Source organism: Hemiscyllium ocellatum, chromosome 6, assembly GCF_020745735.1.
Source record: "Hemiscyllium ocellatum isolate sHemOce1 chromosome 6, sHemOce1.pat.X.cur, whole genome shotgun sequence".
In the NCBI taxonomy this organism is placed as follows: domain Eukaryota; kingdom Metazoa; phylum Chordata; class Chondrichthyes; order Orectolobiformes; family Hemiscylliidae; genus Hemiscyllium; species Hemiscyllium ocellatum.
This window is the reverse complement of record NC_083406.1, coordinates 14,414,217-14,440,432: the sequence shown is the minus strand read 5'-3', so window position 1 is coordinate 14,440,432 and position 26,216 is coordinate 14,414,217. Positions and strand designations below refer to the sequence as shown.

Genomic DNA, 26,216 nt, shown 5'->3' with positions numbered 1-26,216 from the left:
TAGGTGGAGGGGGGGCTGGCCACGGGGGAGCGCGTCTGCGCAGAGGGAGGTCTGTGATGGAGAGCTGGCGTTACCATGGTTACTCCTGGTCCACTGAGGGTGGAGCTGACCCTTGTCGTTCTTCTTGCAGTGATTTATCGTGTGCCACAGATTTTGAGCATTGGGTGTGAGGTTTTCATGCTCGAGATTTAAACATCCTGCACACTGTTTCCGTGCCTTTTTTATCCAGGTATTATTTTAAATTTATTCATGGGAAGGTTAATGTTGTTTGGTAAGTCTGCCATTTGTAGCTCATCCCTGATGGTGGTAACTGCATGCTTTCCAAGGTCATTTCATTTGGAGTCACATTTAGAAAGGAAATAAAGAACTTCATAGCATCTTTCATCACCACAGATTTTTTTTTCCAAAGCCAATGAATTTCAGCAAAGGTAATTTCGCTGATGTTGATTGAAGGATAAATATTTTCCAGCAAACTACGCAGAGAATAATTGCTCATCTTCAAAATAGTGCAACGGAATCTTTTACATCCGCCTGAGAAGACAAGAGAGTTCTCAGTTTAACCCACTCGTAGCATCACACAGCACAGAAACAGGCCCTTTGGTCCAACCAGTCCATGCTGAACATAACCCCCAACTAAACTAGACCCACCTGTCAACTCGTGTGAAAAACGTTTATAGTAAAAAATGAGGTCTGCAGATGCTGGAGATCACAGCTGCAAATGTGTTGCTGGTCAAAGCACAGCAGGCCAGGCAGCATCTCAGGAATAGAGAATTCGACGTTTCGAGCATAAGCCCTTCATCGCTTATGCTCGAAACGTCGAATTCTCTATTCCTGAGATGCTGCCTGGCCTGCTGTGCTTTGACCAGCAACACATTTGCAGCTGAAAAACGTTTATGTTCACTATGAAGAATATCCTCAGTACTTCTGTACTCAAGTGAGTCTTAAAAGGTGAGGGTCCACTCACTACGTGACAACTGGGCATCTTGGTGAACTCAGCCCAGTAGAATTTAGATTATATTCCCTACAGTGTGGAAACAGGCCCTTCAGCCCAACAAGTCCATACTGACCCTCTACAGAGTAACCCACCCAGACCCATTTCCCTCTGACTAAAAAATCCTAATACTATGGGCAATTTAGCATAGCCAATTCACCTGACCTGCATATCGTTGGACTATGGGAGGAAACCCACGCAGACACAGGGAGAATGTGCAAACTCCACACAGGCAGTTACCCAAGAATTGAACCTGGGTCCCTAGTGCTGTGAGGCAGCAGTGCTAACCACTGAGCCACCAATTCCTAGAATTCCTTCCCTTAAAGGGCATGAACGAACCACAAACTAATAGTTGTATAGCAATGTTTTCCCTCTTTCTCATTAAGTATTAATAAATTAATTGGTCACAACTCATTTGACTTCTGAGATTCCGTTCCTGCTGAACTTCCAGTATAAGCTAAAATGATTGCTGTTAATTTTGTTGTTCTCTTCCTCTGATCAAGCGTCCTCAGTCTTTGTCATTTTAAAATGTGAAATAAATCCAAAGAAAATATTTCACCTCCAAATTGGTTTCAGAACACTTTTAGGCATTGTAATGTAAGTGTCTTGGTGCCTCATTGTCTCATCTCAAGCTTCCCCATGGACAGAAAGTCTATTCATGTGACGCTTTTACAGAAAGACTTTCATTATTAAGGTTTGCTGATTGAAAGCCAAAGGAAGGTCAGGGATTCACTTTTCAAAACCTTGCATGGGAATTGTGTTTTGGAGACATTGTAAAAAAAATGGCATTGTGACAGTGATAATATGCAGAATACTCTGCCATTTGATTGTGTTGGTAAGTTAGCATTTTAATATTTCAATCATAAAATTGACTGTATTAAAGAATTGCAAAAGTATTTCACTTTTAACTTTATTCAATATTAGATTTAATCCTGATTTTCCTATAATGCTTCACCATATTTAACATGCTTTGAAAATTGGGGTTGCTCATTTATCAAAACAAAATCTCGCTCTGTAATTATAAATATAATTAAGACATAATTCAGCTGACTGTATATTTATGAAATCTGCTGCACACAAAGAAAGGGCGGCACGGTGGCACAGTGGTTAGCACTGCTGCCTCACAGCGCCAGGGACCTGGGTTCAATTCCCGCCTCAGGTGACTGACTGTGTGGAGTTTGCACGTTCTCCCCGTGTCTGCGTGGGTTTCCTCCGGGTGCTCCGGTTTCCTCCCACAGTCACAAAGATGTGCGGGTCAGGTGAATTGGCCATGCTAAATTGTCCGTAGTGTCAGGTAAGGGGTATATGTAGGGGTATGGGTGGGTTGTCGCTTCGGCGGGTCGGTGTGGACTTGTTGGGCCGAAGGGCCTGTTTCCACACTGTAAGTAATCTAAAAATCAATAAAAATTAGACTCTGCTCCAGGGGCCAGTATGATGAAGTGTTTGTTGGCATTCTGCTTTGTTTTCTAACATCTAAGCAGCAATAACCCTGGAGACTGTACAAAACTGACTGTATCAAATAAGCTTGTGCTCCAAAACTTTCCGGAGCTTAGTTCCAGAAATGTAAGATAATGCAGAAGATTTGTTCCGGACCATCTTCCTCCCCGACCAATAGCATTCAAAAGCTTCAGCAAACTTTCAAGCATCCAGACAAATCTAAGCAACAACAAAACGTGACTTCAACAAAGACACTGTGTACTGTGTCTTTAACATACTAAACAGTCTAAAGGTGCTTTTCAGGAGCATTATCCATCAAAATTTGATACCAATCCATGTGAAGATGTAGTGGGTAAATAAGAAAAGGCTTGTCAAATAGGTAGGAGGAGAAAGGAATGAGGTTTCAAGAGGAATTTCTAAAGTTGAAGGCCTAGGCAAGTTGAAGTTTCACTACCAATATTAGAGCAATTGAAAGCACAAATACACGAGAAGCCTGAATTTGAGGATCACAGAGGCTGTAGAGGAATTCTAAGGCTTGAAAAGGTTTTGGGGGATGCGAGGAATTCAAAAACATGAATAAGAATTTTTAAATTGAAAAATTACTAGACTGAAAACCAATGTAGCTCATATGCCAAGGTGTTGTTGAGTGAATAGTACCTGTTGCTGTTAGGATATGCTCAACAAAATGTTGAACCAGCTGAATCTGAAAGTTCATAGAGACTGAAAACTGGTGGTTTTGAGGGAATACGGGGCAGCATACCTCCCTAAATGGTCAACTTGACAAGTGATAATGGTGTTAAAAAGGATTTTTGTAACAGTGTGGCTGAGAAGATCATGAAGGTAGTCATACAGCAAGAAAACAGACCCTTCCATCCATCTTGTCCATATCTACCAGACATCCCAATCTGACCTAGTCCTATTTGCCAGCATTTGGCCCATATCCCTCTAAACCCTTCCTATTCATATATCCATCCAGATGTTTTTTAAATATTGCAATTGTACCTGCCTCCACCACTTTATCTGGCAGGTCATTCCATAGACGCACCACCCTGTGAATGAAAAAGTTACCACTCAGGTCCTTTTTAAATCTTTCCCCTCTCACCTTAAACCTATGTCCTCAATTTATTGTGTGATTTTGAAAATATTGGGAAAATATTCCCTGGGAAGTGAAGTGCCTGATAATTTGGTGATCCCCAGAATATCCATTCTTGTTTGCAAACTGCACATCCTATGGGACAGAGCATCTTTCCCTCAGAGGAGATGGTAGTGGCAGTAGTGGTGGTGGAGGTTTGACAGTGACTTTGCTCATTTACTCAAAAATTAATGCTTGATAGGTGATATCCATCCTTTCCAGGTACTTGCTTGTTGCTGAGGAGATATGGCCTTTTAAATTTCAAGTAATAAGAGTTCTGTACCAAACAGAAGTTGCTGGAGAAAATCATCATCTGTACAAAGAAAACAGAGTTATTGTTTCAAGTCCAGTGGCCCTTCTTCAGAACTGCACTAAGATTATTCATAGCATGTAGTTGCAGAGTATCATCAAGCGGAAGAGAATTATCTATGTCAGCTGAGAGAGGAGCTGCTCAGTCTTTCCCCTGGGGTGGGAGAGTCCAGAACTAGAAGGCATAGGTTTAGGGTGAGAGGGGAAATATATAAAATGGACCTAAGGAGCAACTTTTTCACACAGAGGGTGGTGTATGCATGGAATGAGCTGCCAGAGGAAGTGCTGGAGGCTGGTACAATTGCAACATTTAAAAGGCATCTGGATGGGTATATGAATAGGAAGGGTTTGAGGGATGTGGGCCAAGTGTTGGTAAATGGGATTAGATTTGATTGGGGCATCTGGTTTGTATGGACAAGTTGGACTGAACGGTCTGTTTCCGTGCTGCACACCTCGATGACTCTATGCCTCTGTTTCCCTATCTGTGAATTACAAAGGATCGTGGAGCAGAATGCTCTTTTGATAATCTCATAAAGAGCACATAGATTGCTGCTCAAAGTTTCTAATACTGGCCGAGAAACTCGCAGTCTTCTGCACAACTGCTTTAGAAACAGAGTATCACATAACATATTATATAACACCAAAACGCACATCATCTTGTTTAAAGTAAACCTCGATTTTTGTGGGAGGAAATGTGGTGAGGGGCTCATGGTAAAAGTGAAATTGATGAATAGTGTTAAATGCAGAAATAAGAAGCTGAGTTGCCTTGTCCTCCTTAAACCAGTTTCAATTTCACCGAGAAACACGTGGAGGCTTTACGAATTTAAACAAAACTTTTACGTTTCCAGTCTCTGCATGTCGAGATCCCACCTTTCCTTCTCCTACGCTGTCTCTTTTTTTTTGGTATCTGATTTGACCTCAATTCACATGGGTGTTTGGATTCTGTGTGTGTTTTTTTTTGCAATGAGCTGCTGCTGCTGGCCTCATTCACACGTTGAGAGGGCGCTGGATTCTCCCCGTCTGCCACTGGCAGCGAGTTGCTGGAACAAGCCACCACCCCCCCACCCGTGGAGATCAAGCAGGAAATCGACCACGAAACAAAATTAAGAGAGAGGAGTGGAGGAACGTAGCAATCCTTTGTTTTACTTTCGGACGGGTTGGAAGGAGTCTGGCTTGCAAACAGCTCACCTACTTGTGCAGGAAAAGCTATACCAGTGCCGTAGCTACAGTGAAAATACAGGAGACCCGAATCGAGCTGTCCTTCTGAGGCAGCAGCTGCTATTAAACATTAATATTAAAGATTCATGTTGAGGGAGCAGGGGCTCCGCCCACACTATTATATTGTGTTGCGGGTAGCCCCGGGTATGTTGGTGTGAATTAGTTCCCCATCTGTCTCCCTGTGTGTCTGAGGACGGAGCTGTGCCCGCCCGGAGGAGGAGCCCGCTTTTCTGGGAGGAGGAAGGGGATCAGTTCCCGGGGAGAGCGGGAGCCCAGAGCCGGAACATGCGCCGTCTGACAGCGGATTAGAGCCGCCGTTTGCAGCCGGACACGGACCGGGAGGAGGCGATGGACTGGAGCGGGCTCTGGAGCACCATCCGCCGCTGGGTGAGTGTCCGTCGGCCAAGCTCCTCACTGGGGAGGGGATGGTCATGCACCACCCCGCTCCCCAGCCCCAGCCCCCCAGCCCCCAGACCCAACCCTGGCCCCGGCACAGGCTTCATCCAGGGGCCCGGCACCTGTTCAAACCCGACTCCAGCCTCCCACAGTCCGCCCTCCGCTCCGGAGCTTCAGGGAGCGGCGTCGGTCTCCAAATGTGGATCCACTCCCCAGGGTGGGGAGGTTGTGGATCAGAGTGGGGAGGTTGTGTACCAGGTCCCCGGAGTTGGGAGGTTGTGGATCAGGTCCCCGGAGTGGGGAGGTTGTGGATCAGAGTGGGGAGATTGTGTACCAGGTCCCCGGAGTGGGGAGGTTGTGGATCAGGTCCTAGAGTGGGGAGGTTGTGGATCAGGTCCTAGAGTGGGGAGATTGTGTACCAGGTCCCCAGGGTGGGGAGGTTGTGGATCAGGTCCCCGGAGAGGGGAGATTGTGTACCAGGTCCCCGGGGTGGGGAGGTTGTGGATCAGGTCCCCGGAGTGGGGAGGTTGTGGATCAGGTCCCCGGAGTGGGGAGGTTGTGGATCAGGTCCCTGGAGTGGGGAGGTTGTGGATCAGGTCCTAGAGTGGGGAGGTTGTGGATCAGGTCCCCGGAGTGGGGAGGTTGTGGATCAGAGTGGGGAGATTGTGTACCAGGTCCCCGGAGTGGGGAGGTTGTGGATCAGGTCCTAGAGTGGGGAGGTTGTGGATCAGGTCCTAGAGTGGGGAGATTGTGTACCAGGTCCCCAGGGTGGGGAGGTTGTGGATCAGGTCCCCGGAGAGGGGAGATTGTGTACCAGGTCCCCGGAGTGGGGAGGTTGTGGATCAGGTCCTAGAGTGGGGAGGTTGTGGATCAGGTCCCCGGAGTGGGGAGGTTGTGGATCAGGTCCCCGGAGTGGGGAGGTTGTGGATCAGGTCCCCGGAGTGGGGAGGTTGTGGATCAGGTCCCGGAGTGGGGAGATTGTGGATCAGGTCCCTGGAGTGGGGAGGTTGTGGATCAGGTCCCTGGAGTGGGGAGGTTGTGGATCAGGTCCTAGAGTGGGGAGGTTGTGGATCAGGTCCCCGGAGTGGGGAGGTTGTGGATCAGAGTGGGGAGATTGTGTACCAGGTCCCCGGAGTGGGGAGGTTGTGGATCAGGTCCTAGAGTGGGGAGGTTGTGTACCAGGTCCCCAGGGTGGGGAGGTTGTGTACCAGGTCCCCAGAGTGGGGAGGTTGTGGATCAGGTCCCGGAGTGGGGAGGTTGTGGATCAGGTCCCGGAGTGGGGAGGTTGTCAATCAGGTCCCCGGAGTGGGGAGGTTGTGGATCAGGTCCCTGGAGTGGGGAGGTTGTGGATCAGGTCCCTGGAGTGGGGAGGTTGTGGATCAGGTCCTAGAGTGGGGAGGTTGTGGATCAGGTCCTAGAGTGGGGAGGTTGTGGATCAGGTCCTAGAGTGGGGAGGTTGTGGATCTGGTCCCTGGAGTGGGGAGGTTGTGGATCAGGTCCCTGGAGTGGGGAGGTTGTGGATCAGGTCCTAGAGTGGGGAGGTTGTGGTTCAGGTCCCCGGAGTGGGGAGGTTGTGGATCAGGTCCCCGGAGTGGGGAGGTTGTGGATCAGGTCCCCGGAGTTGGGAGGTTGTGGATCAGGTGCTGGAGTGGGGAGGTTGTGGATCAGGTCCCAGGAGTGGGGAGGTTGTGGATCAGGTCCCTGGAGTGGGGAGGTTGTGGATCAGGTCCCCGGAGTGGGGAGGTTGTGGATCAGGTCCCCGGAGTGGGGAGGTTGTGGACCAGGTCCCCGGAGTGGGAAGGTTGTGGATCAGGTCCCCGGAGTGGGGAGGTTGTGAATCAGGTCCCGGAGAGGGGAGGTTGTGGATCGGGTCCTAGAGTGGGGAGGTTGTGGATCAGGTCCCTGGAGTGGGGAGGTTGTGGATCAGGTCCTAGAGTGGGGAGGTTGTGGATCAGGTCCCATATTGGGGAGGTTGCGGATCAGGTCCTAGAGTGGGGAGGTTGTGGTTCAGGTCCCCGGAGTGGGGAGGTTGTGGATCAGGTCCCCGGAGTTGGGAGGTTGTGGATCAGGTGCTGGAGTGGGGAGGTTGTGGATCAGGTGCTGGAGTGGGGAGTTTGTGGATCAGGTCCCGGAGCGGGGAGATTGTTGGATCAGGTCCCTGGAGTGGGGAGGTTGTGGATCAGGTGCTGGAGTGGGGAGGTTGTGGATCAGGTCCCAGGAGTGGGGAGGTTGTGGATCAGGTCCCAGGAGTGGGGAGGTTGTGGATCAGGTCCCAGGAGTGGGGAGGTTGTGGATCAGGTCCCAGGAGTGGGGAGGTTGTAAATCAGGTCCCAGGAGTGGGGAGGTTGTGGATCAGGCCCCCGGAGTGGGGAGGTTGTGGATCATAGTGGGGAGATTGTGTACCAGGTCCCCAGAGTGGGGAGGTTGTGAATCAGGTCCCTGGAGTGGGGAGGTTGTGGATCAGGTCCCCGGAGTTGGGAGGTTGTGGATCAGGTGCTGGAGTGGGGAGGTTGTGGATCAGGTGCTGGAGTGGGGAGTTTGTGGATCAGGTCCCGGAGCGGGGAGATTGTTGGATCAGGTCCCTGGAGTGGGGAGGTTGTGGATCAGGTCCCGGAGTGGGGAGGTTGTGGATCAGGTCCCCGAAGTGGGGAGTTTGTGGATCAGGTCCCCGGAATGGGGAAGTTGTGGGTCAGTCCTCGGAGTGAGTGGGCATGATCTGGGTCATTCTAGGAGTGAAGAGGTTGTGGACTGTTCGCCCTTGAGGAGTTTCTGTGTTCAATCTGAGAGTGGGTAGATTGTTGTTCAAACCCAGAGTGGGAAGGTTATGGGTCAACCTGCGAGTGAGGGTGGAGTTTATCTCATTCAGAGTTGGTCACAGGAAACAAACTCATAGAAATCCTACAGCATGGAAACAGGCCTTTTGACCCAACAAGTCCAGACTGACCCTCCAAAAAGTAACCCACCCAGACCCGTTCCCCTACCCTATTATTCTCCATATACCCCTAACTAATGAATCTCACCTACACATCCTGAACACTACGGGCAATTTAGCATGGCCAATTCACCTAACCTACACATCTTTGGACTGTGGAAGGAAACCGGAGCACACGGAAGCAACTCATGCAGAAACGGGGAAAACATGTAAACTCCACACGGACAGTTGCTTGAGGCTAGAATCAAACCCAGGTCCCTGTCCTGTGTGGCAGTAGTGCTGACCACTGAGCCACTGTACCATCCAGGAACTCTGCCTACTTTCCTTCATTGCCCTCCTTCCCATTTACCTCCATGTCTTCATCACTCCCTGTTTCCCCATACCCCTCTCTGCCCATTTTCCTCTCTTTTACTTCCCTCCCCAATTTTCCCATTTTCCGCCTTGCCATTTCCATCCCTCTCCATTCCCATTTCCCTCCCCTCCATCTCCATTCCTCCCACCCTTCCTTTGTTTTCAAGCTTTCCCCTTCTGTTTCTCCCTCCCATTTCCCCTCGTCTTACCCTTACGCCATTTCTCTCCCCTGTCATCTCTTGTCTCCTCTCTCCTGTCCTCTTAGTTCCCTCTCCTGTCCCCTATCACCCCCTCTCCTGCTGTCCTCCCTGCTCTTTGCTTCGAACCACTTCCCTATCCCCTTCTTTGTCCATTCCTCCTTGTTGTCCTCTTCCTTCCCTGCCCACTCCCATTTCCCCCAAACACTCGCTATTATCCCCTCCCCAACCTGCATCACCTTCGTTCTCTCCTATTCTAAACTTCCTCTTTTTCTGGATATTTGTATTGATCTGACGAAGAGAAAACTGAGAAGGTAGCAGTATCTGAAGGAAATAGTTGGTATGCATTGTTGGGTTAGATACCACTAACTCACTCATATTGTTGAATGTAGAAAATGTACAGTAACTCTTTCCAAAATATACCAAGCTTGATTTAGTGATAATTCCATTATGTACTGATCACCCCTTTTAAATCGGACCAATAGCAATCACATTTTCTATCACTGAGAAAAATTACACATGCAACGTTTTGCTGGTGTTGTAGCTGGAATAGCAATTGAGTTCCCTGCTGAAACCTTCTGATATGTTCTGCTTAATGATAGTGCACATTAGCTTTTTGAATGAAGGTGGATTCCTGTGAATGTTATATTTAGCCAACACTGTTCTCCCTAAGAAGGCACACATTTGTTTTTCTGCAGTGTCTTTCACCTTCTTGGCTGGTCCCTTCAAAAGGCATAGCCAATTAACTACTTTTGAAATGTGCAGAATCTTTATTTTGTTAGCAACACAGCAGCGAAATATTATTAGAAGGATAAATATTTGACCAAAGAACTGAGGAGATCCTTCCTGCTGAATGTTTAGTTGTTGAATTTCAATTTTATGCATCCACCTGCAAGAGCAGCAGGTATTTTGCTGTAATATGTTACCCTATAGATCATACATCAGGCAGTGTGGCACTCCCTCTGTTCTGCTCAAATAGTCTTGATCATGGTATGGCAGTTGAGCTCACAATTTGATGCTGCCGTGTCAAACTGATACTAATATTATTCTGTTACAGTAAGTCTGAATGCATGATAATAAAGTGTGTACATTTTGAGTACCGGAAGACGATGCACTTTGCCGTGTGTGATAATGTGAAACAACGCTGATGTGCAGCTGGAGATTAAAAGCACTGTTATTTTACACTGTTGGATCTGCTGCTACTTATTACGAATGGACTGTGCTGCCAGTCTAATGCTGATGTGATAATGACAAATTGCTAGTGAAGGATCAGATGAGATTAAATGAGGTGCCGACATGATCTTGACGCTAGTTAGTGTAAGACTTGACAGTTTTCAGTGGTCTTTCAATTGTCTACTGTTTTTGATTCATTATTAATTGAGTAAACCAATGTTGCTATGAACTGTTTAGCAATCTTGGTCTTTTTGCTCATAATTTCATTTCCCCAACATTTCCCTGAATATGAAGTTAATGCTCTTAAGACAAGCAGCTTTATTTGCGCAGTATTAATCTGTTCATCTGTTTGTTCTTGCTGGCTGACTGCTAATTTTGATGGTGATTTTATTGTGCATGCTTTTCGAAGACTGCAGCCATACAGATAGTGGGTTACAAAGAATGGATTGCTCGCATTTTCAGCTATCTTGTTTCTTTATGTCTTTACTATTGGTGCTTTGGAGCAGGTTATCAGAGGATAGCACCTTGAATATGACTTCATCCTTCTATCTCCTTCAAACTGCTTGGCAGTTCGGCAACTAATTGGAGTAATAAGAATGAGAACATACTTTCTCCATTTCTATTCTGATGCAAGGCAAGAATAACAACAGGAAGTTATTTTGTTATTGTCTAGTTAGGAGTTGCAGTGGGAGGGCTGATTCCTTTCCTTAACCTATTTCTCCATTGGTTGCAAAACTTAAATTGAAAAAGGGAGTTGATATTGCTAATTGTAAATACATCACATGGCAAATAGCTGAGGTTGAGAAACATGATGTTGCCAGGGTTGAAGGATTTGAGCTACAGGGAGAGGCTGAATAGGCTGGGGCTGTTTTTCCTGGAGTGTTGGAGGCTAAGGGGTGAACTTATTAAGGTTTATAAAATCATGAGGGGTAAATAGACAAGATCTTTTCCCTGAGGTGGGGAGTCCAGAGCTTGAGGGCATAGGTTTATGGTGAGAGGAGAAAGATTTAAAAAGGACCTAAGGGGCAACTTTTTCATAGGGTGGTGCGTGTATGGAATGAGCTGCCAGAGGAAGTGGTGGAGGCTGGTACAATTAACATGGGTACATGAATATGAAGGGTTTACATGAATATGGGCCAAGTGCTGGCAAATGGGGCTAGAATAGGTTAGGATATCTGGTCGGCATGCATGAGTTGGACCGAAGGGTCTATTTCTGTGCTATACATCTCTATGACTCTGATAATTGTAAGTAACCAATAACTAACTACCTTGTTGCAGACAAAACTTTTTTGAGCAAAGAAGGCAACAATTACTTTTTAAAAAATTATGCATATGTATTGAAACACTCTTCTTGAAAACTAGCACATGTACGCAATGTGTCAGTCTGGAGAAATATATATATTTTAAAAATTCCAGTGGACTGGACTATTGTCTTCAAAGTAATTTTCCTAAGTAAGTTACATTCAGAAAAAAGAATCATTCACAGATTATCCAAATATTGGTCTGTAGCTAAAGTCACCTTTTGAGCAAGCTATTAAGGTATCTTCCTGGCTCAGTATGGGTGGCTGAGTTATTTTTCTGAGATAGTGGTACAGTTTTGTGTTCTCTGTTAGAAACTCTCAACTTGCAGTGATGAAGCCTTCCAGTAGATTTTAGCTCAAACACAGAGGGGAGGTTTCAGAAATAAAATGTGACAAATTACCTGCAGCTCCAGGTAATTTGGTTCTGTGTCTGTTATAGCTTTATTACAGCCACAGACTGGGTTGTGTGGCCTCTCTCTCAAAACAGTTTCGACTCAGTGATTCCAGTTGAGCAGCTTGTGTTCTTTATAAGTGCAAGGTTTTCACCTGTGAGCGGTCAATGCAACCTGGAAGTAGAATCAGAGTCCTGAAATGGAGAATAGCAGCAGAGTAATGGAGTTTAGAACAGGGCTGTAGTGCATCACTAGTTGCAGGTTTAGAACAACAGCCTTATCTAAACAGCTTTCTCAGTGTTTTGTTGATTTCTGATAGATTAATATGAATTTCCTGACTTATTTAAGCATTCCTAAAAAGCTTTGCAGCACTGTTGTGATTTTTGGTCATGAAAAGTCTCTAAATATATTCATTTTGAGGATTGACTTTGTGGGGAGGACAGAGTAAGTGTAAATAATGGGAACAAAAAATTGGGAGGTGTAGAGAAATGGGTTAACAACATGAGTCTAAGACATTCTGATTAATGATGTAAGATCACATGACTGAAGAGAGCCTGGAGAAATCACATGGAAGAGACTATTTGTGCATAGATACATACGAGACTCCGTAAATAAAAGGTTATTAGAGAAATGTATACAGATTACTGCAGAGTGATTTGAGAGGCCATCAGACCCGCTAGATGATATAATCCTCGTAGGCATTTACGTTGCTTGTTCTGTATATTATTTATTACTGTGTTTCAACGTAGTTTCCAGTAGGCAAGTTCAGATTTATTATTAATTGTTTCCAACACAGAGGGTAGGTAGTTGCAGAGTTCTGAAACAAAAACACAAATTTCTGGAGGAACTCAGCAGCTCCTGCGATATCTTTGAGGAGAAAAACAGAGTTAACACTTCAAGTCCAGTGACTCTTAGTCAGAATTGAAAGCACCTAGAAAGGGTGTTGTTGTTGCTGATGACAGAGAATGAGTTTGGTAGAGCAAATTACTGTAGATGCTGGAATCTATACAGAAAACAAAAAATGCTGGAAATCACAGCGGGATGCCTTTTAAATTTGAGTCTGGATGACTCAATGAAGAATCATCTAGACTTGAAACATTAGCTTGCTTTCTCTCCATGGATGCCGCCTGACCCACTGATTGCCAGCACTTTTTGTTTTCAATGAGTTTGGTGGGGGTGTAGGGATGAGTGATTAGAATATGTGGAGATGGTCTGTGAGAGAGAAACAAAGGGAGATACAAACAAAGGGATTGCTGATATCATTGCCAAGAGGGAGTTAATAGTGAGTGAGTGCTAACGAAAAGTGTGAATTGTTGAAAATTATTGGAGAGACCCTCAGCCATGTCCAACCCATTTCCCACACGTCTGCTCTCACCCTTTTCTTCCCTCCCACAATAAAGGTAGGGACTCCTCATTCTCACATTACACCCCACCAACATGCAAAGTTGCCATTTCCACCACCTCCAATGGGATGAGACCATCACACAGACGTTCCTCTCCCTTGTCGGTAATGAGCAGAGACAGTTGCCCCCAGGACACCTTGGTCCACTCCTCCTCCACTTCCAGCATCTTCCCACATCCCCATGGCACTTTCCATTGCAATCATAGATGTTGTATCATTTGTCTGTTTACCTGCTTGTTCCTCACCTTCCAAGGCCTCTGACACACCTTCCAATGGAAGCACTGATTTACCTGCAGTCCACTCAATCCCGTCTACTATATTTGCTCCTTCAATGCAATCTCCTCTATGTTGCGGAGACAAAACACAGACGTTTTGCAGAGCACTTGTGTACTGTCCACAGAAATGTCCCCCAACTATTACTTCAACACACTACAGTGTTCCTGTGTCAACGTTTCTGTTGCAGGCCTTTTTTTCATTGCTCTCGCGAAAATCAAGTTGGAAGAATAACACCTCATCTTTCGCCCAATTACCTTACAGCATTCATGACTCAACATTGAGTTTAACAATTTCTGAATGTGAACATCCTCTTCAATGTGTTAGCAATTTTTGAGAAGATTTGTAGTTGAAGTTGATGGTAACTATGTAAGTTTGCTCGCTGAGCTGGAAGGTTTGTTTTCAGATGTTTTGTTATCATATGAGGTAAGATGGTCAAGGACTGGTGATGAAACGTCTGAAAACAAACCTTCAAACTCAGCAAGCTAACTTACATTCTTACCCTCCTCCATGTTTGGTACCTACACCCAGACCTTTAGGTCCTGTTTGTATTTGGGTTGCTCCATTTTCAACAATTCACACTTCTCATTAGTACTCTACCACATTATCTCCCTCCTGCAATGCCTTTATTTGTCCAGGAAGCAGGAAGGTCAAGAGTCAAACTCCAAAATTAAAGAAACAGCACATGGCAGATTAGAGTAATGGATGAATAAAAACTTCAGAACCCACAGCAGAAATAAATTTGGAGACTCACAACTTTCTTACATCATTTATATAGCTGCAGCAGTGTCTGTTATCTCAGAAGCAGAATACAAGAAATCCCTAAATCACATTTCCTTTCGTCAGTTGAAGAACAGCTTTGCTAGTGATTCCAATAACAATATTCCAACGTTAGATAAATTAATGTTATATGGAATATGATTGTACATTCTAATACTTGCCATTTGTAGTATTACACGAATGGAAAAAGTTTCCCTAATGTGAAGAAATTGGCTTTTGAAAATGCACTTGGATTGGGCTGAGTTATTTACAAATGATACAGTAAGAGTACATTGCCACTGCGGAGGTGCTAGGAGAGCACAAAGTGATCTTTGAGCAAAGCGGATCCAATCCTAAATTGGTTATCACGAGGCTGAAGTCTAGATAAAGACAATGAACAGCCAATATTTCAGAATACTGGGCCAGTCCCTAGTTCACAATTTGAAGCAATTTGTAAAGGCGTAGATACATTGCAAAAAATGGGACTGTTGAAAAGATGAAAAGCAGTCATTGGGCTGCATTATTGTGGTAGTTCAAAAAACAGACCAGTCAGTTTGTAGTTGTAGGGGAGATAAACTTGATTCCAGCCTCGGGTGACTGTCTGTGTGGAGTTTGTACATCCCCCTCATGGCTGAATGGATTTCTTCAGACGATCTGGTTTCCTCCCACGGTCCAAAGATGTGCAGATTAGGTGGATTGGCCATGCTAAATTGCTAGTGTTCAGGGATGTGCAGGCTAGGTGGATTGGCCATACTAAATTGCTGGTGTTCAGGGATGTGCAGGCTAGGTGGATTAACTGTGTGGGAAATGCGGGGTTACATGGATTGGGCTGTGGGTCTGGGTGGGATGCTGTTTGGAGGGGCGGCATGGACTAGATGGAGGTCCACGCTGCGGTACAAAAAGTTACAAGGAATGTGTGGTGTCAAATCCCACCTACTTGTCAAGGGTTTTTAAATTTAGGTAATAGAAATGTTGTTAATAGTTAGATAAAATTGTCAAATGACATTTGCAGTTAGAATTAAATGACAAGCATGAAACTAATTTTCATTCATAAAGGGCTATACCAATATGAGAGGTTACTCATCAAGGTGCCCATTACTCTTGCAATCTTTCATGTTTTCATGGATCAGATGCGAAGTGATAAAAGATGTGTGCTTTTTCTTAGACAACTTCCTCATTAGAAGGATAAAGATAGACAAAGAGCTTATAGTAAGATTGAACAAAATCCGAGACTGACTTTGTGAATGTCAGCAAAACAAATAAAACATATGTATCCATTGTACAGGTAGGTGTGATATGCCTTGGTCACCAAATGGATGGTGAAGGTATCCAATGACAGCAAGAGAAGGTTGGGAGGATTTTAAACCAAAGGTGAGAACGAGTACATTTGCTGCATTGTATCAACTGTTCAAAGTTGGAATAGGTTGAGAATATTGTGTGGAATGTTAGAAAGTGTGTGCAGACAGTACTGGCTCGTAATGCTCTTGTGTTTGCCTGTGATCCTAAGGAACAATTGGTTTCACTGTGTGATGTCTCACCACAAGGGTTAGGTGATGCTATCTCAAATAATGAAAGATCATGGGAAAAAACAGGTAGCATATGCTTAATGTATGCTAACACAGTCAGAGGAATATTGCTTAAAAGTTGAAAAAGTGTCATTTGTGTTCATTCATAGGATTAAGTGATGCTAGCTGGGCCGGTATTTGTGGCCCATCCCTAGTTTACCTTGAGAAGGTGGCATTGAGCTGCCTTCTTGAACTGTTACAGTCCATGTGCTGTAGGTAGACCTGCAAAGCTGTTAGCGGGTACTTCTAAGAATTTGTCCCAGTGACAGTGAATAAATAGCAATATATTTCCAAGTCCGGATGGTGAGTGGATTGGAGGGAAACTTGCAGGTGGTGGTGTTCCCATGTATTTGCCGCCCTTGTTCTTCTAGATTAGAGTAATCATCGGTTTGGAAGGTGCTGTGTAATGAATTCCTGGGTGAATTCCTATGGTGAATCTTGCAGATGACATGCAGTGCTGGTGCAGAATGGTGGTGTGAGTGATTATTTGTGGATGTGGTGCCTATCGAATGTGTTACTTTATCCTAGGTGGTGTCAAGTGGAAGCCGTTCATAGGCCTATCAGTTAGTATGCCCTGTGTAACTATATAGCTGTGTAATTTAGAATGTTGCTTCTGGCTTGTGCCTTGGAAGTGGTGGACTTAGAGAAGGTGGGAACTTAGTTACTAATTGCACATGTCATATAGGGGGAGTCCAGTTCAGTTTCTGAATTAGTAGTAATCCTCAGATTATTGATAGTGGGTTTTTGCGGAACGTTAATACTATTGAATGTTAAGGGGCAATAGTTAGTTTCTCCCTTACTGGAAATGATGATTGCTTTATAGTTTGTGGCACAAATGTCACTTGTCAGCTCAAACCTGGATACTGTTCAGATCTTGCTTCATTTGGGCATGAACCACTTCAATATCTGAGGAGATGTGAATGCTGCTGAATGTTGTGCTATCATCAGCAAGCATCCCCTCTTCTGACCTTGGTATGGAGGGAAGGTCATATATATGATTAGATATCATATAAAAGTAGTCATCGTAGTCCTTGAACATATACGGTGCGACTAAGTTCCAAAAATATTGTATGGTAATAAATTCAGTTTGTTAACTGATCAACAGGCGATCCATCTTTACAAGACAAAATATAATAAGTCAGCAGATCATACAAATGAGAAATGGAGAGAACATTTTTCAAAGTAGTCAATAGGACTTAGTACTGAAGATGTGTTCTCTTCGCAGCCATGCTTCCAAGTCAGCTTGTTCCAGAGTGGTGAAAGCCCAGGCATCAACCCCACAAAACTGAGACAAAGAAATTTTCCTAGATGGGTCTAGTCCATGGGAAAAACAAGACAAATCTAATCTACTCCATTATTGCCCTTTCAGCATATGCTCCATTACCAGAAATGATGGAAAGGATTGTCAATAATGTTGTTATTATTCGGCACTTCTCAATAATTACTCACTGATCTTCTGTTTGGGAACCACTCCCGCAAATCTCATTCAACGCTTGTCTAAAAATAGACACCATATTAGAAATCCAGAGGCAAAGTGCGAGGGGCAGAGTAATTCTATGACCCTACATCTTTGATTGTCAAGCTATCTACGATTCTGGGGTAATTTTTACAAGGTGAATTCTGGCATATCTGAGTAATAGCAAGATCAGACCATTGTTGATTAAAACAAAATCTAATATATGAAGCAGGACCCATCCTCCTTTTCTGGCTTGAGTAAGCAATGATGCTCAACAGATTCATGAGAGACAATTAAAATGTAATCAGGAGGTATAAGCGGTGAAGAGGTGTGGAATCTGTATTTTGTAGGCTGCAGCCAAGCAAAAAGGGGAATTGTAGGGGTGGGGGGATGGGGAGGGGGGTGTCTACAGTTTAACTCCAGTAAAGTGATCATCCTTTTCTTATTTTCAAATAACTTCCTTGGATGTATTCCCAGGAATAGCCTTCTTGAATACAGCTGCAATGTTATCCCTAATCAAAAATGCCACTCTTCCTCTTTTGCCCCCTTTTCAATCCTTCCTATAGCATCTATTACCTGGAACATTCAGCTGCTAGTCCTATCTATTCCTGAGCCATGTCTCTGTAATTATTATGATATGCCAGTCCTGTGTTTGTAATCATGCCCTGAGTTCATCTGTTAGGCCTCTTGCAATGAACTAAGTGCAGTTTAATTTACCAGTCTGACCTCACTCTTTGTTTTTTTCCCTGACTGCCCTACCTGTTTGACATGCTTCTTTTCCCAATTGTACCAGGATCAGACTGACCTCTTTCCTCACTATGTCCCTGGGTGTTCTTGTTCCCCCCCTGCCCGACACCACCCCCCCCCAAAAAAAACTCAATCCTCTCAAGTAGCTGTAGGAAATCTCCCTGCCAGGATACCAGTCCCTTTCCAATTCAAGTGCAGTTTGTCCTTCTTATACAGATCACGGTTTGCTCAGTGGTTAGCACTGCTGCCTCACAGCACCAGGGACCTGGGTTTGATTCCAGCCTCAGGCAACAGTCTGTGTTGAGTTTGTACATTCTCCCCTTGTCTACGTGGGTTTCCTCTGGGTACTTCGGTTTCCTCCCACAGTCCAAAGATGTGCAGGTTATGAATTGGCTATGCTGAATTGCCCATAGTGTTCAGGGATGTGTAGGTTAGGTACAATAGTCTGGGGTAAATGTAGAGTAGTAGGGGAATTGGTCTGGGTGGGTTACTCTTTGGATGGTTGCTGCAGACATGTTGGGCCGAAGGGCTTGTTTCCACATTGTAGGGATTCTTAAAAAAAAATCACTTCTACCCTAGAAGACATTTCAGTGATCCAGAAGTGTGAATCCTTCATTGCACCAGTATTCATCATATCAGCCACATATTCATCTGCTCCATCCTTGTATTCCCAGCCACAAAACTTGTGGCACTAAGAATAATCCAGATATTACTACACTCGAGGACCTAGTTTTTAAATTTCTGCCTAATTTCCTATGTTGTCTCCTCAGAATATCATCCTTTTCTCGTCCTATGCCATTAATTCCAATGTGTACAATTACCTCCTGCTGGTTCCTCTCCCCTTTGAGAATATTCTGCACCTTCTCTGAGATATCTTTGATCATAGATCTAGGGAGGCTACACATCATTGTGATGTTTATCTGTTGGCTGCAGAATCGTCTGTCTGAGCCTCTGACTAGAGGCCAGTGTCCTGATGAAGGGCTTTTACCCAAAACGTCGATTTTGCTGCTCCTCAGATGCAGCCTGACCTGCTGTGCTTTTCCACTACCACTCTAATCTTGACTCCAGCATCTGCCTAGTCCATTATCACAGTTGATCGCTTGGAACCTGGCGTATCCCTCATTAGAGCTGATTTTGGTACCAGAAACCTGGCTGTCCGTGCTACATTTTCCTGAAAGTCCATCACCCCCTACCTTTTCTAAAATATACTTATTGAAATGGGGATAGCCACAGGATGCTCCTGCACTACCTGCCTACCGCTCCTACCTTTCCTGGAGGTCACCCATCTACTTGATTGTACCTTCAGTTTATCTCCATCTCTGCAACTGCCATCCATCACCCCCCAGCTCCTGTAAATTCGTCACTGCTTCTAACTGGACTTGTAACCGATGCATGCAATCCGATTGGATTTGCAACCGAACACACTTCCTGCAAACATAATCATCAGTTACATAGAAACACTCTCTAATCTCCCTAATCTAGCTAAAACAAGAGTGTTCTAGATACAAATTTGCCTTCTAGTGATCTGCACCAAAAGTATTTTTTGCAGAAATAGTTTGATTATTGGAGATTTTTGCATAATAATCTTTAATCTCAACTGTAACGTTTTGCTTCGGGGGAGCAGATGGTGGCTCAAACCAGCGAATCAGAATTTTTGGAATGCTTTGGTATTTCCCACATTTCACTTTGGAATTTGAATGCTTTATTGGGGGAAGGGAGTAATGACTGTTTCTACTAGTGAAGAAATGGAAGTGGCTTGGTGTTATGTTGCATGAAATTACCAATTAAATAGCCAATTCGTTCAACAGGTGGCCCTTCATTTCATATAGTTGTATTAGGCTATGGAATGAGCTGTGCCAAAGACACTAGGCATAAGGTAGGTGAAATTCATTTTGAGCCAAAATATACAGTGAAATTCAATGAAAAGAAAATTGAAATTGTTGTAAAATAAATGGCTGATTTATTATGGCCGAAGACATATTTCACAGTATTTTGAAATCAATAGATTAGGAGAAATAATTTGTTATTATTCTTATCTTTGCAACGCGACATCTCTGTTGAACTAATGAGAAGCATAACTTAGCCTTAGAATTGGTCCCTTAAACAGTTGGTTTCACATTTGCATTGTATGTTACCAATCAGTATTGCTTGTTGCAATCTCCATTTCCTAAATTACATTGTTGTAGAAATCTTGGGTTACTTTCCATCCTCTAAATGTTGACAAATACTCTAAATGCTACATTAATAGCAGTCTACCACAGTAAACTTCTAATTATTTGTATATGGTATATTTAGACATATTAGAAAATTAAGGGTTATAATCAAACTGCTTTGTATCTTGGATTAAGGGCTCTCTAACATAAATAGGAAAACAGCAGGATGCCTGAGCGAGGATATAAATCTCCAAGACAGCAACTTATAAACTTTTCACAGTGCTCATTTGAGTACATGTGACAATAAATCTAATTAATTAATTATTTTAAAGCATCCGTGATGTGTTAAAACATCCCATCATGCTTCACAGGAACATTATCGAATAATATTGAATTGTGAACCATGTAAGAAGATAAATGAAGCCAGTAACCTGAATATAGATCAGTGATTTGTACTTTAAGGAACATCTTAAGGGAAGCAGCGAGATTTAAGGGAGCATGGCCAGGGTTTAGGACCTTGGCAACTGAAAGCACAACAATCAATAGAATAATTACAACACAGATGGAAGCCAACTGGTCAATTCAATGAACACACAAATTAAGAGCAATGTAAAGGCCACTTTATTTTTTTGGACTGTTGGCTAAAAATGAGAGATGGTACTGCTTTAAATCAAGAAAACTGTGTGACAAGATATTTGTAGTTTTAAAAATAGGCTACTGGAGCACAATGTTGCTTTTTTTTAAGCAGTGATGGAGCATTCTAGACAGAGTGGGCATTTTATATGTGTGTTCGGAGCAACTTTGTCCAGAGACAGTCTTTCAATTGCCTTTCAATGGGGACCAGTTACTGTAGGTTCAGGATAGTTCAGCACAGCATAATAATAGCCATTTGATTGATTCTTGGACAAGGGCTACAGCCTTGGATGTAGACAGTATAACAGAAGCACCGAGATTATAAAGAGAAACATACATCTTTCTCTTTCCACCTTTGTGGAGAATTAAAAAGAAAATTGCGAGTATCTAGCTATTTTCCTCCCCTTTTCTCTGTAAGTTATTCTTCCTGTGAATCCCCTGTTGAAAGGAAAAGAGAATAAACTGCCTCCAGAGGCACTGAGAGATCAATCCTCAGCCAGTGAATGAAAGTCAGACCACACCTTACATCATTACCAAACAATCAGCAGCTGAAAGAAAGTCAAAACAAAGCAACGATCCAGACTGGTGCCAGAACTGTGCTTCTCTGACTTTTTTCTTCTCTCTCTCTACCCACAATATTTAGATGTTAAGAATTAGCAACAGGAGCAGATAATTCAGCTGCTGGAGCCTGTTCTGCTATTTGATACGATAATGGCTGATCTCATCTCAGCCACAACTCCATGGTCCTGCCTATTCTCCATCTTCAACCCATGACTAATGAAAAAAACTTCCCATCTCTTCCTCAAGTGGATGTCACAGATTCATGACACTTTTGAAAGAAATCTGCTCACACTTATCCTAAAACTATGACCTTTCATTCTAGATTGCCCTCGAGAAGGAAACATCCTTTCTAATTTCTTGTTCGTCCCTTTTGGTATCTTGTATACCTCAAGATCCCCTCTCATTTTTCTCTGTAGATGAGCACGGACCTAAACTATTCAATCTCTCTTCATAAAACAAAGCCTCTCATCTCATTTATGTGTTTTCTCTTTGTGACTGGAATTTTAAGACATGGGTAGAGTTTAAGTTATGGACTAGCAATTCAACTGTGGTTTAAAAAACAGTTTGACCATTTTTTTTGTTGTTTAGTAAAATAAAACTGGTTTTAACCTGAAACAAAATAGTTAGGTAGAATTGGGCAATTTAGTGGTTTCATCAAATTTTCACATTTATGGTGACTGCAGAAATAATGGGTCTTGATTTTCAGCACACTACCATAGTGAGGCCTGACAGTAGAAGAAAGCCATTTAGTCCCTCAAGCCTGCGTGCCATTCACTAAAATCATGATATATCACTTTGTACTTGGAATTTCACATCCTAACTCCCCAAGATAATTCCCTTGCCCAACCAGAATCTAGCTGCCTTGGCCTTAAATGTATTTGATGGTCCATTCTCCACTGTCTTCTGAAGCAGTGAGTTCCAAAGTTGCACAACTCTTTGAGAGAATGAAGCTCTCCTCATCGCTGTCTTAATTAGGGTGACCCCTAAGTTTTCAACGGGTCCCTTAGTTCTGGACTCTCTCATACAGGAGGAACCACCTTTCCACATCCGTCTTGACGATGATCGTTCAGGATCTTGTGATTAGTCCTCACTCTTCTGTACTCTAGTGAAGATGACCCCAGTCTCTCCAATCTTTCCTCATAAGACAACTCGCTCATTTTGAGTATCAGTCTAGTAAACCTCATGTGAACTGTCTCCAATGTATTTACATTCTTCCTTAAATAAGATGATGAAAATTGCACACAATGTTAGAGATGTGGAATCACATTGCTCTATACAGCTGAAGCATAACATAGTTTTAGGTTCAATTTCTCTTTTAATGAAGGATAGCATTCCATTAGCTACCTTAATACCTTACTGTACTGGCATATTAAGTTTTTGTGACTTATGCAAAAGAATACCTACATACTTCTGCATTTTGTAATTCTGCCATCATTCCTCATTTGAAGTATTTTATTTTACTCTTCCTGTCAATTTGAACAACTTCACAGTTTGCTAATTTATACTACATCTGTTCCTATTAGGATATTATTAAATTGGAGAGGATGCAGAAAAGATTTACAAGGACAGTACCACAATTTGATGGTTTGGGTTATAATGGGAGGCTGGATTGGCTGGAACGTAGGAGGTTGAGCAGTGACCTTTACAGAGGTTTATAAAATCATGAGGGGCATAGATAAGGTGAATAGCAAAGGTCTTTTCCCTAGGATGGGGGAGTTCGAAACTAGAGGGCATAATTTTAAGATGAGAGGAGAAAGATTTAAAAGGGAGCTGAGGGGCAACCTTTTCACACAGAGGTTAGTTCATATATGGAACGAACTGTCAGAAGAACGGTTAGATACAGGTACAGTTACAACATTTAAAAGACATTTGGACAGGTACATGAATAGGAAAGGTTTAGAGGGATATGGGCCAAATGCAGGTAAATGAGACTAGATTCATTTGGGAAACCTGTTTGGCATGGATGAATTGAACTGAAGGGTCTGTTTCTGTGCTGTATGACTCTGATTCTATCTACCTATCTGCATCCTCCTTATATCCTCCTCACAACACATTTTCCTACCTGTCTATGCTGGCTCCCTAAGGGCTGTTCACCTATTGAATGCTGTAAAAGTCAGAATTGCAGGAGTGCAGTTATTTTATCGAGATTAAGACTAGACTGTAGGAGAGTTGAAGCTGGAGGAGACATATGGAAACCAGGATGAGAATTTTTCAGGTATGGCATTGTTTAATTGGGAGTCAGTATTAGTCCGCAAGCACACAGTGTTGAGTGAATTGGCCTTTAGGTGATTAACAGCATGGGCAGCACAGCATGGGATGACGTTGTGAGGGACAACAGAACATACTATGTGCCTTCCCAATCAATGATTGTGCCTGCTTGCTATTCATGTACCAGCATTCCCAGATCCCTCTGTATCCCAGTGATCTGCAATGTGTCTGTATTGAAATATGCTGTCTTTCTATGCTTTCTGCCATAGTGAACAAGTCCACATTTTCCCACATTATAGTCATAGCTCTGCTAACTTTTTGTTCACTCACTTACATTTTGCAGACTGCCTTCCTCCTCTTGACAATTTACTTTTCTAACCGTGTGAGTATCATCAATAAATTTATCTACCACATATTCAGCCTTTACATATTCAGCCTTTATAATTGTTATAGATTGCAAATAACTCTGCTAGCAAGACTGATTTAGTGTGGAATTCAATTATATTATCACTTTTCCAGCATTAGTTGTCAGACACATATTATTTTTGTCACAAGAGATCACACTCCTCCAGTACCCCCTCTCCCACTTTGAAGGGGTTGATTGATGTTCCCTAAACATCTGTAGGTATGAAGCTCTGTGAGATTCTCTCCTCAGGCACCCACTTAACTTACATCCATTTTTGGCTGCGTCAGCCCTCTTCGAAGACACATTTGGAATTATAAGTGAAAAATTACCACGGTACTCTGGGGTTCCTGGTTTCTCACTAAAGAGAATATTCTGGTTCGTCCTTGTTGGATCTAAATTGAACAGCCTCATATACTTAGACTCAAGCAAATTGCTGTGGATGCAGTGAATTTGAAATCAAATTTGAAAATGCTGGAATATTGAGCAAGAAACAAAATAAACATTTCACGTGAATTAACTTTTGTGATAACCGTAGACTTGAGATTTCTGTTCAAGTTTTGGCAAATTTTAAATTGCCCCTCCACCCAACCACCACCATTACTCCACAGGCAGTGGAGTTTGAGAGTAGATAAGTAAAGGCTGGAGGCATGGAGGTCAGGCTGGAAAGGTGAGGGGCTGGCAGGGAAGTGAGAGAATGAGATTCGTTTTTAATTCATGGGATTTGGGTATTACTGGTGTGGTCACCTTTTATTGCCCATTCTCAATTGCCTTCAAAAGTGGTGGTGAGCCACCTTGAACCATCAAAGTCCAGAGATGAGAGTTCTGTAATTTCAACTCAGGAACAATGAAGGAATGGTGGATTTATATCCAAAGCAGAATGGTATGCCTTGGAGAGGAACTTGCCGATGATAGTCTTCCGTTGCATATGCTGTCCTTGTTATGAGTTGTATTCTTTCTTGTTTGAAATGGTCATTGCCTGACACTTGTGTAGTGCAAATGTTACATGCCACTTATATGCCCAAGCCTGGATGTTAACCATTTGAAGAGTGAGGAGTGGCTGAGGCGATTGGATTGGAAAACTGCACCAGCTCTGACTGAGTGCAATGTGAATGATCCATATTATTTCCTATTCATATCTATTCATGACACTACAATGCTGAAAACTGGTAGATTTTCTGAAGATTCTGGATGTAATAAATTAGCATGGATAGAGGACTAGTTATCCATCAGGAAATATAAAATAAGGACAATTGGATCATTTTTGGATTGGATAAACAATTACAAGTGAACTGATACCAGCCTCGACTCTTTGACCTCAACTATCGATATCAATGTCAATGACATGGATGAAAGGACCCAATGTATGTCATTAATTTTGTTTCTGACACAAAGGTGGGCAAGTAATTAAATTGCAAAGGCGACATAATGATTTCGTAACAGGAAGTAGATCAGTCAAGTGCCAAACATTTGCTGAGTATATTGTTGAAACATGAACTTTTCCACTCGGGCAGGAAGAATAGAAAGGAAATATGTTATTAACAAATAAGCTGATGAATCAAGAGCAGGAGTAGGCCCCTTCAGCAATTATCTCACTAGATAGTTGATAAGAGGGCTCTGGAGGTGGAGAAGTCTACAATGAGGGAACACTGTATAAAAATTAGGAATCACTTTTTAAACTGTGATGAAGAAAAATTTCTTCCCTCGGCAAGTCATTATTTTGTGGAATAGAGAGCATTGAATATATTCAGGTCCAGGTAAGATAGGAAGTTGACACTGACGAGGAGACAAATGGGGAAGTATGTTTGAAGCCACAATGGGATCACGCATGATCTTATTGAACAGTGAAGTAGGCCTGAAGGGTCAAGTGGTCTACCTTTGCTCTGAGTTATTTTCGTCATGTAAAATGGGCATGTGATAATTTCAACAGTTCTTGCACAGTGATAGATTTATGTGACTTTGAGCTCACTGCAAGTTTCATGTTAATCTTGGATATGATACTTCTTTAATAATTAAATAATAATTTTAATTATGAATGCTTTGACTTTTTTTTGCTTGATCTATATTTTAATAAATGCACTGTGAATAATAGTTCATGGAGACCTGACTCTGTCCTTGTCTTATAAAACAGTACTCTGGGGAGTCCTCCCTCAAGCTGATCATCAGTGCATTTTAACACTGAGGTAAATGGAGATGAGACAAGTGCCACTCATTTACTATGTGCAAC

The 26,216-nt window shown here is 43.2% G+C and overlaps 1 protein-coding gene across 2 annotated transcripts in view; it reads left to right on the top strand.

Annotated features, from left to right (window-relative positions):
- Positions 1-4,855: 4,855 nt before the first annotated feature.
- atp11a (ATPase phospholipid transporting 11A) overlaps positions 4,856-26,216 on the top strand; it is a 139,754-nt gene continuing 118,393 nt past the window's right edge. For both annotated transcript variants that reach the window (XM_060825823.1, XM_060825824.1), the window contains exon 1: positions 4,856-5,474. In XM_060825823.1, coding sequence (XP_060681806.1) covers positions 5,436-5,474 — 39 coding nt within the window. In that variant the 5' untranslated portion in view covers positions 4,856-5,435. The remainder of the gene's footprint in view (positions 5,475-26,216) is intronic.